Source organism: Plectrocnemia conspersa, unplaced genomic scaffold (assembly GCF_051122295.1).
Source record: "Plectrocnemia conspersa isolate PC_06_02 unplaced genomic scaffold, ASM5112229v1 ptg000005l, whole genome shotgun sequence".
Taxonomy (NCBI): domain Eukaryota; kingdom Metazoa; phylum Arthropoda; class Insecta; order Trichoptera; family Polycentropodidae; genus Plectrocnemia; species Plectrocnemia conspersa.
In genome coordinates this window covers 7587440-7603230 of record NW_028277169.1, presented here as the reverse complement: position 1 = coordinate 7603230, position 15791 = coordinate 7587440, and the positions used below count along the sequence as shown (strand labels likewise).

At 28.8% G+C, this 15791-nt stretch overlaps 1 protein-coding gene across 41 annotated transcripts in view; it reads left to right on the top strand.

The window, feature by feature from the left end:
* Positions 1-15791, top strand: part of LOC148234762 (uncharacterized) — a 564675-nt gene that overhangs the window by 429529 nt on the left and 119355 nt on the right. Inside the window, exon 5 of one of the 41 annotated variants that reach the window (XM_088187147.1) lies at positions 11707-12014. The exons of 37 other annotated variants lie outside the window; for them this stretch is intronic. In XM_088187147.1, the coding sequence (XP_088043273.1) occupies positions 11707-11999 (293 nt within the window). In that variant the 3' untranslated portion in view covers positions 12000-12014. Of the gene's footprint in view, positions 1-2695; positions 3206-7016; positions 7850-8972; positions 10665-11706; positions 12015-15791 lie in introns of those variants that run through there. 3 more of the 41 variants (XM_088187169.1, XM_088187170.1, XM_088187161.1) reach the window with 3 other exon arrangements.

Below are 15791 nucleotides of genomic sequence, written 5' to 3'. Positions count from 1 at the left end.
AATTGTGTCTATGAATGTACATATGTACATACATTGTCAAAAGTTAATTTTTTATCTTCTCAAATAAATAAATAAGACCTTCCCTTTTTTATTTTTATTATATTATTTTCTATTTTAAGTCCAAGACTAAAATTATACGTACTTTATACATTGTACATTATAAAAAACAGATGTAAAAAAATATTGTATTATTCATTTTAAATTATTTTTCTCGATAAAATAACATGAAAATTATCCCGGGACTGGTCCCGGGATCCCGGGATCGACTAATTGCAATACCGAAATCCCGGGATCAAAATTTTGGCCCGGGATTGGAATCCCTAGTCCTTATATATTTCAAGACTATAAAAAAAACGATAATTTTGCTTAAAACCGTATTTACACTTATTAATAATTGTTTATTTAAATACATTTGTCAAAGAAATCTGAGAACTGTATTCAGATGATCCTATTGCATTGTCAATAGTCATAAAACTCATCACGTGTCGTATTTCGTAAGTTCTTAAAAACTTGCGATTTACTTTATTTGGATTAATTTTCTGAATGTTTCAAACATTTTTGGATAATAAATTATTAAACTACATTTTTAACTTTGTAGAAAATTTGCTTCAACTTGTAATATGAAAATATATTATTTTGATGTATATCCAGTTAAATTTTCAGAAAAAAATAATAACTTTAATTTATAAAAGTTTTAATTTTTTTCTGAGAATTCACAAAAAAATGCCAGCATTTACTAATTTATCTCTAAGTAAGTTTTTTCCATTTTTTAAATATAAAAACTTCGCTTAACCACTTCCCGACCATAGCACTTTATTTGAAAATGGCTCAAAACTTCTGGCACGGACCCACCCTTTCCTATGAAGTGATATAAAAATATGCGAACGTTGTAAAATATTTAGAAATATTCGTACAAATTTAAGTTTTAACAAAAAATACTATTATAATTTTACCGATTTGTTATTTTTGAGAAGATAATTCACAAAATACAAATTTTTGGGTTAAAACGGGCATGATCGGAAAGGGGTCTATATCGTTTTAAACCCATAAAAACTTGCCTATTGTTTAAAATATATATAGTTATAGATGGTTTGGTAATTATTGTGCATAGCGAAAATTTTAAACAGCAAAAATTCTGATCATAGATGATCAATATACACATACAGTAGACCCCCCAATAGCACGGTAAATTGGGGACGTGCTATTTGGGTGCCCGTTACTTCATGTGTGAGCGGGCCAAAGGCAAGATATCTCACCACACGCGCCTGATTCGTACATACGTATTGCAAAAGTATTTTATAGTCCATAAATTTACCGTGTTATTGGGGGGTAACTTTATTTAATTAAATTAAATATAATAAATATATATTTAGCACTGTAAATTAGGAAGGTGCTATTTGGGTGCGTGTAGTTGGAGGACTAGAAAATACTCATAAATTGTTTGCAATACGTACATACGAATCAGGTGCGTGTGGTGAGTTATCCTCCGCTTGGTTCACTCACACATAAAATAACAGATACCCAAATTACCGTGTTATTGGGGGGGGGGGTCTACTGTATTTTGTCAAAAATCAAGAATGCAGCTGATTTTTAGCCAATAATTTTACATAAGAGTTGTTGTCTTTATGGCAAAAATATGTTCATACAGTATATGTGTTATCAATAATTCTGTAGCCTAATGAAAATATGACTTATATTGTCTTATCTTAAAATAATTGCAATTCAAACAAAGAATGGTTTGAAACTCTGACACCAAAAGAAGAATGGTATATCTAAAATTCTGAGACAAGCTTAAGGCAATTATTGCCAAATCCAAATCGTTTTTGAAGTCAATAAAATAAATATGTAGTACGGTTTACTATTAAAAAGAACCCAAATAGGAAATTTGCATTATTGAAATTCAGTGAAAACCTGTAGAGGTTTGAAATTGACCGATAAGCGAAAACAGGCTTTTTAATTTGCAGCAAAAATTATTTAATTTTTAGTGTTTAATCGGCATTTTTTTTACTCTACTCAGCCATTCAGTTTTTTATATTAACACATTATGGTCCTCTATTTCGCGAAATTTTAAATATATATATTTTTATGTTTTGACAAAAAGTGAAATTATAAATATATACATTGACATCTCTAGAAAAAATTTAAATCTGTATTTCGTTCGCACAATATTTTTATAAACTTGACTGAGCACAAAAATTTTGCTATTACGCGAAAAGGCGTGAACGGACCGTAATGCGTTAATATTAAATATTGAACCATGTTAAATTGCGTTTAAATATCTGAAATTCACAGAGAATTTTAACAGTTAATAAAAATCCTATAATAAAATGAACTTCTTAAAGAATAACAAACATTATTTTCATTAAGCGTCAACAAACCAAATTCTTTAATAAGGCGTATTTAATCTGATTTTAAAATTGAGTTCATGTCTTGAGCCACTTTCACTGACCTGACTGTATATGTGTTGTTAAAAACTGTTATATGCAAGAACAAGTTTCAAATGTTATTAAGTTGTACAGATTAAAAATATTAAATGTATTATTTTTTTTGTAAATATATAATTTATATTATTATTGCATTTTATTTATGCATGTTACAGTGCAAAATTAAAAATAATACCATCAAGGTAATTTTATCCTGCACTTTATCATGATTACAATATCGAACACTATGTAATGTTGAAATATTGTTTCAGCACCGGTTATTAAAAAGGTGCGCGGCGAAAGAACATTGGTCTACCAAGGACATTCTTATGCTTACTGCAAAATTCTGACAGATGGAACTGATAGATGGAGATGCAAATTTCAATTTATCGGCTGTAAAGTAGTTATATATACCAAGTACGATAAAGTTATATACATAAGAAACACCCATACGCATTGTGGCGACTCACTTCTTCAGCCATTGAGAGTCAGTAGAAGTAATCGGTTGTAAGCCTTTGTTTGAAAAACAAATACTTATATAATGTTAAAAATCTTGATGCATTTATTTGATTTATATATTACCCATTAGTTTTAATTTAATATCTTACTAAAAATGTTCTAAGGTGCATGTAAATGTATTTTGTTTATTGAGAGTTGTTAAGATTTATTTTGTACTTTAATTAATAATGTGCAAATGTATTTTATATATTGAGAATTGCTAAGGTTGATTATATAATTTTATTAATTCTCAGTATTTTAAAAATTAAATATGTTATATCTAATATGTGTTTTATTTATGTTTTGTGCAGATTTAATTTAGTATCACTCCAAATATGTATTTTTAATTTCATTTTGATCCCGTGAATCTTAACCCTTTCACCGCAGATGGTTTCTATAGAAGTCATCAAGATAATCGTCAGTGCTCATTGGGTACCTAAAGGTGCCATAAACATTTAAGCCTAATAATATGGTTATTTAGTATAATTTAAGGCTGTTAATCACTTGAATTTATTGAACCACTAAATTTTTAAAAATATGGCAGGAATAGGTGCCCCCCCACATAACCAATTTTGAAATGGCGCGCAAAACTATCAGCCACAGTGAAAGGGTTAATAAAACTACTTTTTTATTTTAAAGTAATTTTAAGCTACTTAAAATATTTGAAACATAAATTCGCTCCAAAATGGATTAAGTATCGCTATAGCATACATCATTTTATTATGTGAAAATACAGTTATTAATAAAAACTCGTAGAAACATACGCAGTTAATAAAATACTTATTTTTCCTAAATTAAATTATCAGCATTTGAGAAAACAGTTGTGCAGTGAAATTAAATACAATATCTAAAAAAAATGATTAAAATGTTTATTTCCTCAATATATGGCTTCATTAAAGAGTAGGTGGTGAAATATTTTGCTCCCCCCCTCCTCCGCCATTTTCCCCCCTGCTCTTTCGTTTTTGTTTCAGTAAATTATAATCAGCTAAATAATATACTAGATATTTTCAATCAATATTAAAAAAATATTCGATTTTCAAGTGAATTTTAGTATGTGTATACATATAATATATTTTAAATCTGAAACCACCCAAAAAAAAACAAAAAAAGTTTTTTGCATTAAATGTACATATATTCAAAAAACGTTGTTTCAGCACAATTTTGTGTTTTTGCTGCTATTTTCTCAGCTTTTAAGTCTTGGTCACTTCAGCATGTTAGGCTTGGTGTGAGTTTAGCGAAACTTGTTTATTTCAAGCCGTAAGCGAAGTGGTGGTTCTGAGAAAGTTCCTAGCGGAATTTCAATACAGCCATATTTAGATTCAGGGAAGTCTTTAGTCCCTTCCAGTTCTCAACCATCTGGCTAATACGATGATTTGGGGCGGAAACAGACTATTTGTTACTGTCCAATAAATATTCAGTTAGACCATCTGCCTACGATGATTAGAAAATCGGTAAAAATGACACTGATTTAAATCTATGCAATATACACCGATCCTTTGGCTTGTTTGCTTAAATACGATATCGTTTGTATAATGCAAAGTTCTTATAAAGTCTAAAGCAATTAGTTTTATAAGCTTCTACTAAGTCCTTGTGATTAATTTCGATGCAGCAGTTCTTATTGTCCCAAAAAATTATTCTCTTTTCATAAAAATATATAATGTCTGAGATCTTACAATATTTTTGGTCATAAAAGTTGGTCCTTTGTGATATACAATGCAAGGAAATATAAATTAATAGCTACAAGTATATTATTCAATACTAGAAAATTTGTTTGTTTAACTATACAATTTATAATAAATAAGATTTAGTTAATTTCGACAATTATATAAAAATGACAGAAATGACAATTCAATCAAAAATCTCATACAATGAATTTATTGAAATCAATTACTAGATTGTAGCACTATTGTTAAACACAAAAATCATATATAGTAGACCCCTCAATAACTCGGTAAATTGGGAGCTTGCTATTTAGGTGCGTGTAGTTGGGGGACTAGAAAATACTCATACATTTTTTTGCAATACGTACATAAGAATCAGGCGCATGTGGTGAGATATCCTTCTTTTGGCTCGCTCACACATAAAGAAAAAGGCACCCAAATAGCACGTTCCTTATTTACCGTGTTATTAGGGGGTCTACTGTATTTGCCGCTTACTATTTGTGGATTTCATGACGTTTACTTATTTTTAGGTTGGTTTTACATTACGTCTAAAAGAAAAGGCAGGTATATGTTGGTAGCTATGAATTATGTTTTCGCCATGGCGTCGCACACAGACACAAGGACTACTTGGCGCTGTAGCTCTTCCTCTCAGAAGTGTTCGGCGTCAATCTGTCTACGTTGTGGCTACATTAGCTACATTATTGACAAGCACAATCATCTGCCGACTTACAAGCTGACTCAATGTCTCATCGAATATGCGACTTGAGTGAAATTGACCTAAACAAAAAATGCAATACATGGTGTATTTTAAAACATTAAAAGATGAAAAAAGAATGATATAAAATGCCCTATACTTTTTGAGAAATATATATTTAAGTAATAATTGCAAAAAAATAATTATTGTATTTATGATTATGTGTAAAGATACCGAGCTTAAGTAATAAACATATGCATTTACTGTGAATAAATAATATGTATATTTAAATGTTAAGTTTCACTTCTGTACATATTTTTTTGCAACTCATATTATTGTATATATTTCACTAAAAAAGTTTTAAGCTATATTTTATCACTATATGACATCTGTGTGTGCTTAAAAAATACTAAATATTGTACCATCAATACAAATGTATAATGCAAATATGAGTCGAAAGTCATTTACTATTTTCATTATCAATTTTTAGATTGGTTCTATGTGAGGTCTCAAAAAGGTAAATTTCTACTGATCGCATCAAACAACATCTTCTGTGAGCAGTATAATTCGCAAGAATATCAAGGCATTAAGTCTGCCGGTCGAATCACATGGCGGTGCAAAAAATATAGAAGCGGATGCTCCGCCCTCATTAGCATCAGAAACGGTTTCGTCGATTACGTCAGAGGAATTCACAATCACGGAGAAACCTTTGATCCTATGGCTATGAAGTTCTTAATGTGTGACATAAGTACTAATGAAAAATACAGAATTAATGCTAGTTATTAAGTCATATTTTAATAAAATGTGTTTTGTGTATACCAATAAATTCATATTATTTTGAGAATATATATTTCCTTCTAGCATTAAAAATGTCGTTCCATATTATATCCCATGTCATTAAAATTAATTATCTGACTACTGATCTACTGACCAGTATATAGAAAGATAAGCAATATTTCTGTAAGAGTGAATATACGTACTACTCCTTTTTAAGACATGTTGAAATATGAATATTTAGTTGCATTGATTTATAGTTACGTTTGTGTTTCCAGATTACTTTTTTATATTTATTCTATTTAAAGTAGGTATTTTTTTATGCTTTGTAAAGTATTTTGCTTCTTATTTTTTCATTGACGTTAAAGCTCTGTACATTTGTTTTTTTCTGATTCTCGCCCTCAATTTGTAGTTGATTATCTGCCGACTCAGCGTCAATCTCTCCTCCGAGTCAACGGCTACACTTTTAGCAAAAATACCAACTCTAAGAGTGGAAAGATCTACTGGAGATGTACCCAGATAATGCCAAAGTGTTTTGCTACGGCTTGCACTCAAGAACATGAACTAATCGCATTAAAACCAATACATAATCACCGACAACCGGAGTACTATAAAACTGCCAACGGTCATTATGTGAAAATTCCATTTAAAACCAAAACATATTTCAACTATTAATCACAACTATATCGTTATTTATACTTAAAGTAGATTATCGATGTGTTTAGTTAATGTATAAAATGTTTTAAAATAGTACAAAGTATTATAAGAAAAGTACAAAATGTGATCTCATTTGTGTATATTATTTAAATAAACAATATACTTAATAATATGACAACTTTTTCTTCATAAATGTCTTCTTATTTCTATTTTACTTGTCCTATTTATATATTTATGTTTTTATTCTCTATATTATAAGTTATATTTTATTTTTTTAAACTGACATGTTCCTTTATATTTTTTTTCTAGTTGTATACATGGAGTCCTTCCGAGGCACTCCCAGAATAATATTCAAGAGTCACTATTATTTGCGAAAGACTTTACTATCCAATGGTGTGATGAGTTGGTCATGCACTAAAGCCTCGAAAGGTTGCTTAGCGAACCTTCGCACAAAGAATAATCGTGTTATTTTCATGAAAGGAATACATAAACACGATGATTCTTAAATCTAAATTAATATCACTTTTCTTTATCTTAGCATGTAATTTTTGTTTGTTACCAATTTATTTTTATTTTTGTTGGGGTTTGAAGTTACTGTTTCAAAGGATAATATACAAGATTGCAAAAATAATGATAATAACTTAAGTCTTTTGAGATTACTAACTAAATATCGATGTATTTCATAATAAAACATATTTTTATTTGGAAAAATTTTTATTTGTCTCTGAAGCAAATACCATAAAGCTCATTAAAAATGAATCCTATTCTTTCTTCAATGATGACGTCGAATCTGGTAATTTTCGCTAATGTAGCAAAAATCAATATATCGGATTTTGGCGATCAAAATGTTAATGATACTCAAAAAAATATTTTTAAGCTGCCTTGTATATTATTATTATTATAATATTATGATTTTCTATTATATGAGCATAAAAAAATTATAAAAATCATTAAATTGTATACCTAATCAAATTGTATGTTTATGTATACACAAAAAAATATTAATAAATAATAATGCTAACATAGTGTATTAAGATTTAAAGACCAGTTGTAAGTCAGTGTTACATTATGGCAATTATAATAATCAATATGTCATTATTCTGTATCTTAGTTTTAATAAAAGAATACTGATGTTAAAAAAATGTTTGTTTTATCTGCATCAATGTTGCTTTTTTACTTATCACTTTTAATCGACAATGAGTTTTCAGGCAAGTAATTTACTATTCGAATTAATATTTTATTTGTTGTTTTTATTATTATTTTGTGCTACTCAGTAGGATTTGTTCTTATTACTATAATGATGAATATACATTTTTTTTAGTTCAATATGTATCTTCAAGAAAGGGTAAAAAATTGCTGATGCTCGACGGTTTCATGTTCGGAGTCAAAAGAGTAAACAGTAATGGTCTTATTCGCTGGGTATGCACTTCGAATCGAAGCAACAAATGCAAAGCCACTGTTAACATGTACAAAGAAAATATACTGTTCAAGCATAACAGTCACACTCACGTACTACCAAATAGATATTAAATATCTATATTTATTTTTTTGCTGAATTGCTATAAATGTGTTTGTATTTAATTAAATAAAATAAGTAATAAACTGATACAAGCCGCCGAGTCATTTGATTTTAATTTATATTGATCGTATTATTTTATTGCAGCTCATTCCTTTCAACTTTATGCAGTATATTCAAAGCCATAAAATTTTCAATATGAAATATCAAAAATCGATCTTGAAGATGTCTCTAGTCATTTTGGATGCATAAGATTTAAAAGGGACATCTATATGATGTTCAAAATCATAACACATTACCTACGGGATCCGCAACTTTCGAGCTTGTCTATTGACATCATCAAATAATTGATAAAAAACATCAATGGATTAGATGCAATACATTTTCAGATAAATTTTGGTGTAAAGCCAAAATATTGGCTTTCCATCGTCTGTGTTAGTCCAACTTTTGCCAATTATTTGGCTTCATTGTCGGTAATGTGTTAAGATGAACTACAGTAGTTCCCAATTTACCGTGTTATTGGGGGATCTACTGTTTATATTAATCGAATCATATTTCTGTATTTATTTTTCAACTCATAAAAATAAAAGTTTTTCGATTGAAATTAAATATATATTTATTTTATCTTATGATATTTTATTGATTTACTCTTATTTATTTTATTATCTTATTTTTAATTATCTCTGTTTTTTATTTTCCCTTTTTTATTTATTGCTCTTCTCATTTTTATCATTTCGTTCTGCTTTCAGTTGCTCACTTTGGGCTGTCCCGCCAAGGAAACAAAGTTATCCTAATGAACGGATATAGGTTTCAGAAAGAGAGGATTACTACCAAAGGTCACGTGCTGTGGAGATGCGTCAAACGATACCAGACACGTTGCAGAGCTATGATATACACCGATAAGGAAATCATAATCAAGTCGATGGTAGTGCATAATCACTGTCCGCAGTTTTAAAAAAAATGTCCTACATCATACCCTAGTCTTATTTTTTATATGTCTCATTCAGGAGTTGTTTTTTTGATTGCCTTAAAACGTTAGTCAAAAATTTAGTGCAATTTTTATAGCTCCAGAAGACTGAAAAAATATGTACATATCTTTTTTAAAATTAAAAGTAATAGAAAAAATATATTATATACATAAATGTTGATGTTTTAGAGTCTATATTGTTAAAAATATATTTATATATTATATATTTAAAAAAATATATTGTTAATTGTAACAGATTAATATGTGTTGGGCTGTGCAAATATTCCAAAATTATAAACAAGATTTGTCGTTAACTAAAACAGGGTTTTTTATACATGCAACGTGGAAAGTTTACTATATTAATCTGTTGTTATGTTTTATTATATTTATATTCAACGATGTTACTATATTGACCAAATTTATTTTTATATTAAAAATAACGTTTTGACTGATTAATATATAAATTGTTTCCTTGCCGAGTATTTAATGTAAAAAAATATTATACTTTTGTTCTTTTTTTCATTAAGTTTTATAGCATTGTTGCGTAGGTTTTAATTTAAGACAGTGTTTAGAGGTACACCTCTTTTCTATGCCTATGTATATTATATCATAAACACTATAAATTCAGAATTTTTATATAATATGTAAAAACTCATAAATGAGGATGAGTCAAATGAAAACCTTAAATATTATTGTATCTCTGTAATTTATTTAATGAAAGCAGTACAAAATAACAATTTATCTTTGTGGCGTTAATATTCTAGCGCTTAGAAAGTGCTTTAATACCTTTATAAATCTGCATATGTCATACAAAAGAGTTCAATAGTTAGCCTAATCTTTTCCGCATATGGTTGTGATGGAAATTCTTTATGTTTAGTTCATAGTGCTCCAAAAACCAGTATAAAGTGCAGAATTTCCTTGGAGATTTAACTATGTGAAATTGCAAAATATCATGCATTATTTTTAAGTCCACTCGTACACTTGATAGAGTTACAGACATGCATCACCACACTGAACTTTCATTTGTTATTGAATTTTAATAGAAATAGACATACAACCAAAAAACTAATGACAGCGCTGCTCTAAGAGCAGCGGCCATTTTAAGCCATTGTTGTGCCTTATCTGTTCTGCCACCATTTTTAAAACTATACGTAACACTGCTGATTTACAGTATAATCAAGCAGTATTTTAAATTTTTAACTGCTGTGACCCTGGCCTTGTTGAGAGACATTGCTATATAATTCTTTAGTCCACTCGTACACTTGCTGGAATAACAGACATGCATCTCCGTACTAAACTCTTATTCATCGATTCAATGACTTTCAAACTTACACTATTCAAAAAACGATTGATTGAATGATCATTTTGTATATGGGTCGAAAAACTTGTAATTACGCTCGAAGCGGGCAGCTATTTTAAAAATTATAAAAAAATAAGTAATAGTTCAAAGATTTCGAAACAAAAAAAAAACAAATTGTTGATGAAATTAATTAATATAATAAAAAGTCCAATTCTGAAAAACCCAGGATTTCAACGTAACGATTAGAATTTTAATTGCGTAAATCCATTTTCTCTTTGCCGTAAAATAATTTAAAAAGTGACCGCTTTCTGTTGCTTTAGGTTGGCTTTGGAAGCAAAAATTAAAAACGTTTTTATTAAACTGTGAAATATTGTAATCAGATGTGTGTTATTCGACTTTTCTTTAGTTTAAAGAATCTGTCAACTACGTTGAAGTAGTGAAGTATATTCATGCTCTAAATAGTTAATATTTATGATAACAGATTCTAACATAGCAGTACAAAAAAATTATCGCAAAACAAAGATTATCATCCACTCGTACCTTTGCTAATGCAACCGACATGCATCACCATACTAAATTTTCATTTATCGATGATGAATTTCAATGGGTTTCAAACCTTCACTATTGTTGAATGGTCGTTTTAGTTAACCACTATATCTTTATGTTACATAGCTGATTCATACTACCACCCGTCGTCCATATACATATACAATATATGTAACACTGCTGTCAATTTACAGATGTTTTGAATCTATATCGCAGTATTGGAAGTTTTCGTTTGACTTATTATTTTATAACTTTATTTTTACAAAGTATAAAATACAATTTTGTATACCTATTGTTTTCTCCAACGTTGTAGCTAATATATCTAAGATATGACAACCTCAAGTGGAGGTTACATGGTAAATTACATACCAGGTGTGTGTTCAAGTGCCGTTATGATACCATTTTATTAAATTATATTTTTAATATGTAGTTTATTTTTTACGCAGATCTTCTGTGTGGTTGTGGTTGATTTTTAATTGCATAAATATACAAGAGTATATTTACCTATTGTTTTTTTTATTATTATTATATGTTTATTAATTATTGTTGTGTGGTTTAGATTCAAAATATATTTTGTTGAAATTATTTGCCCTTATTACTTATTATCGTTTAATTATGTTTTTTATAGAATTTATTATTTGTTGTCTTACGCTTATGATTTTTATTGTAGGTTTTTTCTATATTGAAAACGCAAAAGGTGTAGTTCAGTTGGTGTTGGATTCTCACGTGTTCAATTACCAATACAAGCACAATAACAAAGTCAGCTGGAGATGCAGTCGATACGCGCAGAAGAAGAAGTCGTGCTCGGCTAAGATGTTCATATACGGGGGTATTAAAGCTATACTTCAAGGTTCTCACAACCACGAATCGTCTTTGAAAGACACTACAGACGTTAATATTCTGGGCTGTGAGTCTGATCGCGAAAAATATAAGTTTATCAAAGAAAATCTCACATACATGTGATGCTATATAATATATCTTACAAATATTTACCGCAGCGAATAAAAATTTTCTATTTTAAATTGTTAAAAATGATTTATATCATTGAAAATTAAATATGATCCATGTTACATAAATGAAGTAATATCTTAAAATAAATTTTATTTTCAGTATACATACATATATATAAGATTTGTTTATTACATATGTATGTAATTGAATCATAAAAAGGACGACTGTCTTTAAAAACTTGACGTAACTGTAGAATGTATCTAGTTTTACATTGTTGTAACAATTCTAATCAATTTTATAAAATCTGATGGCGAATATTATATCTGGCAACTGGTTCAGTTGGCTTGAAGTAATGTTCTAACAAAGAATGGACATTATCAGCTTCCGTCATCATAAGATCTCCTTCAAAAATATCTGTTCTACTTGGAATACGATTTTGGTAATTGCAGCCATCAGAAATTTAAGTTTTTCAACTAATGTATTTTCTGTCACACTTTCTGCTTCGTGCCACATGTAAAGAATGACATTTGCATTTTTAAATACTTTTATAATGAAATTGTAGATTTAAGGCTTTGCGTTAAACTCAACTCACATGTCCATTGTGTCTTATAGAATCAAACTTTAACCTACCCAAAGTTCTTTGAAATGATCTTAGCTTGATTTATGAATGGAAACTTTTTCAGCCTTTAAAACTTCAAGCTGCAAGTTGTTTAGTCATACGTTGAGTCGACAATAATAAGGATTCAATGTATCAATTGCATGGTACAACTGGAAAGGGATTTAAATTTTTTGCTTCATAGCTGTCATATATGAATCAATATTGTTGTAAAAATTTCACTGTTTTTTTAGATGTTATGTTTTAATTTCTGGATGAAGACTTCTTATTTTTTTAAATCAATAATCTTAGATTGATAATATCCATAATCCTATTTGTTTTTTTATAACCTTTATAGTCACAAAAGCTATAATCAAGTACTAATTTTTGTCGTCATCGTCACATGGATCATATAATTTGATGAGCAATATAAAATAGAAAATTAAATTACTGATTTGTTATGAAAAATAATATACATATACATAAATCCTTTTTTCTCGTGTATTGAGGGGCGGTGACTCATATATGAGTTTTCCTGTTTATACATTTTTTGAAATTAGATTTAGTGGTATGCAGTTGCCTTATATATCAATTATTATAAATAAATGGTACTATGTATAATAAAATAATTAATATATTTTTACATAATGTATAATAATACTTAAAAGTCCATATAACTTTTGGTTCACTATTAATTATGATTACTCGAAACAAAAATAACATAATTATTATCAAATAACATGAAATGTAATTCTAAAAATAATACCGTCCACTTATTAAAAATGCATTGTTATAAATATAGGTTTTGTATGTGTATTTAAATGTTATTGTATGTGCATATTTTATGAATAAACGAATATATATTTTTTTGTTAAAAAATGTTCTGTGTATATTTATATGAGACGTTCAGGAGATTAATTCAAAGAAGCGTCATTTTTTTTATTATTTCACAATATTTTCGGATTTTTAGGAGTCTGGATGAAGTTGAGTTCTTGCAAGCCCTTCTGTATGTTTCCTTCGGGCAGCTTTGACGAATTGTGAACAGGTTTATTTCGACCAATTAAGTCACATGATTAATTCTCGCATATCATATTTTACACCTATGACATTGACGCGTTAGCGATCCGTGAATGAGAACAAAAGCCTTGATCTTGAGCCTGATAATGCCATAGAATTTATTAACTGTGCATTTGAATAAGGACATTGTAGTTGCATAAAGCACATGAATTTCCAGCCATGAGAAAATAAATACAGTTACGCCCAAATCACCACAGAAATCATCATATATAAAGATATATACACATGAAAAATAAAATAAAAACCTCTAATAAAATAATATTTGGGTGTGTTTAGTTGGGGGACTAGAAAATACTCATACATTTTTTGTAATACTACGTACGAATCAGGCGCGTGTGGCACCCAAATAGCACGTACCCAATTTACCGTGTTATTGGGGGGTCTACTGTATGTTAAAAACTATTTAAAATCATATATTATTATTAATAAACTGTAGTTATTTAAAATATCATTACTTTTCGCATGGAATTAATTACGATTCAACGAGTACGTGGTCTAATTCGTCATTGCATCATCACTTTAATACGATTTTGTTTGCTCGTTGAATTGTATAATTGATTTTACTCTTAATTATGGTTTAAATATATTCTATTCCAAGATTTTTCCCATATGTTTCCTTATACTATTCTAAAATATTTGTATAAAGTTTTAATTTAAATTTATTTTTTATATCAACTTTGCATTGCTCAAATTAATAAAAAAACATTACTATTTTCACCCAAAAATAGGATTAAGTAACATCCATCAAGTTTCAGTCTAAATTTAAGCCCACTTTTTTTTCCATCGATAGGATAAAAAAAAATCCACCACAATTTTATAATTACTATTTCGTCGATGAAATTGCTACCTTGCATTCCAGAATATAAACAGCACCTCTTAGATTTCTCACAGTTGCCTGAAAGCATTTTTCGCTGTATCTTTATTTTTGACCATAAAGCGGTTTTGTTCATATGGCGGATCCTCTACATTTGTATATGCTCATAAATTTAATTTTTAATTGCCGTTTGAAACCTTTTTCGATGCAATGCTTCGTGAAAATACAACATAGGAGATAAAATATAACATTGTCTCACTCCTGTATTTTGCTATCTTCTGACGCTTTTTGTTCTCAATACGAATTCGCTATAATTCGGAGAATCTAATCCGGAATAAAAATAACTTGTAAATGTTTTGGCTAAGTTCGTTAGCCATCTTAATCCGCTATGCTCTTTCTAAATGGGGACTATAAAGAAACGTAACTTCGTTAAATAAATCATAGAAAAAAAGTTGCGAGGTCAAAAATATTTTTTAATAAATATTAAAATAAAAACTTTTTTTTACCCAATTCTTTTTTTTAATTTATTGAATATTTTCTTTAAACTTTGTTTGAATTTTTCAGATTCAAATACTATAAATTGTTTTAGGACAAGTTCTGTTCCTCTTATGCAGGGTAATGTAGAAGAAAACGTTGAACGTCAAAACAAATCGATTCCAATTAAAAAAACAGTTGTTTCGAGACCAGATGGTGAGATAAGATATGATGGAATTGGGCACTGGCCAGAGCATATAGAACAGAAGTCAAGATGCAAGCTTTGCAGTACAAGTATAATTAGAACAAAATGTGAAAAATGTAATATGTCACTTTGTTTCACCAAAAGAAAGAATTGTTTCAAAGATTTCCATATAAAAAAATAAATATTTTTGAAAATAATTGTTATTGTATCTAATATATTTTATATGAAAATATATTTTTTTTAAGAAAATGTTTATTTATTGTATTTTAAAAAAAATATATATTGAACATATAATTTTTATTGTAAAAAAAGTAGTCATCATCATGACGTTACACTATATTAACTTTTGCGTGTTGATGTTGTTTCTAGCTGTGTATATCCGTTCGAAAAAGGGCTACATGTTACTGATGTTCCAACAATACACATTTTCTGAATCTCGGGTATTAAAATCCGGCGAAAAGAGGTGGAGATGCTCCACCAATCTAACCAAAGGTTGTAAAGCACTCCTGTGCACCAAAGACGACGCCATCATCAAATATGACAACAACCACAATCACACGCCACCGAAGTACGTCGTGATGGAGAACGGTGACTATGTCAGGGTACACGGTACAGAAAATAGGTTAAAGTGAGATAATA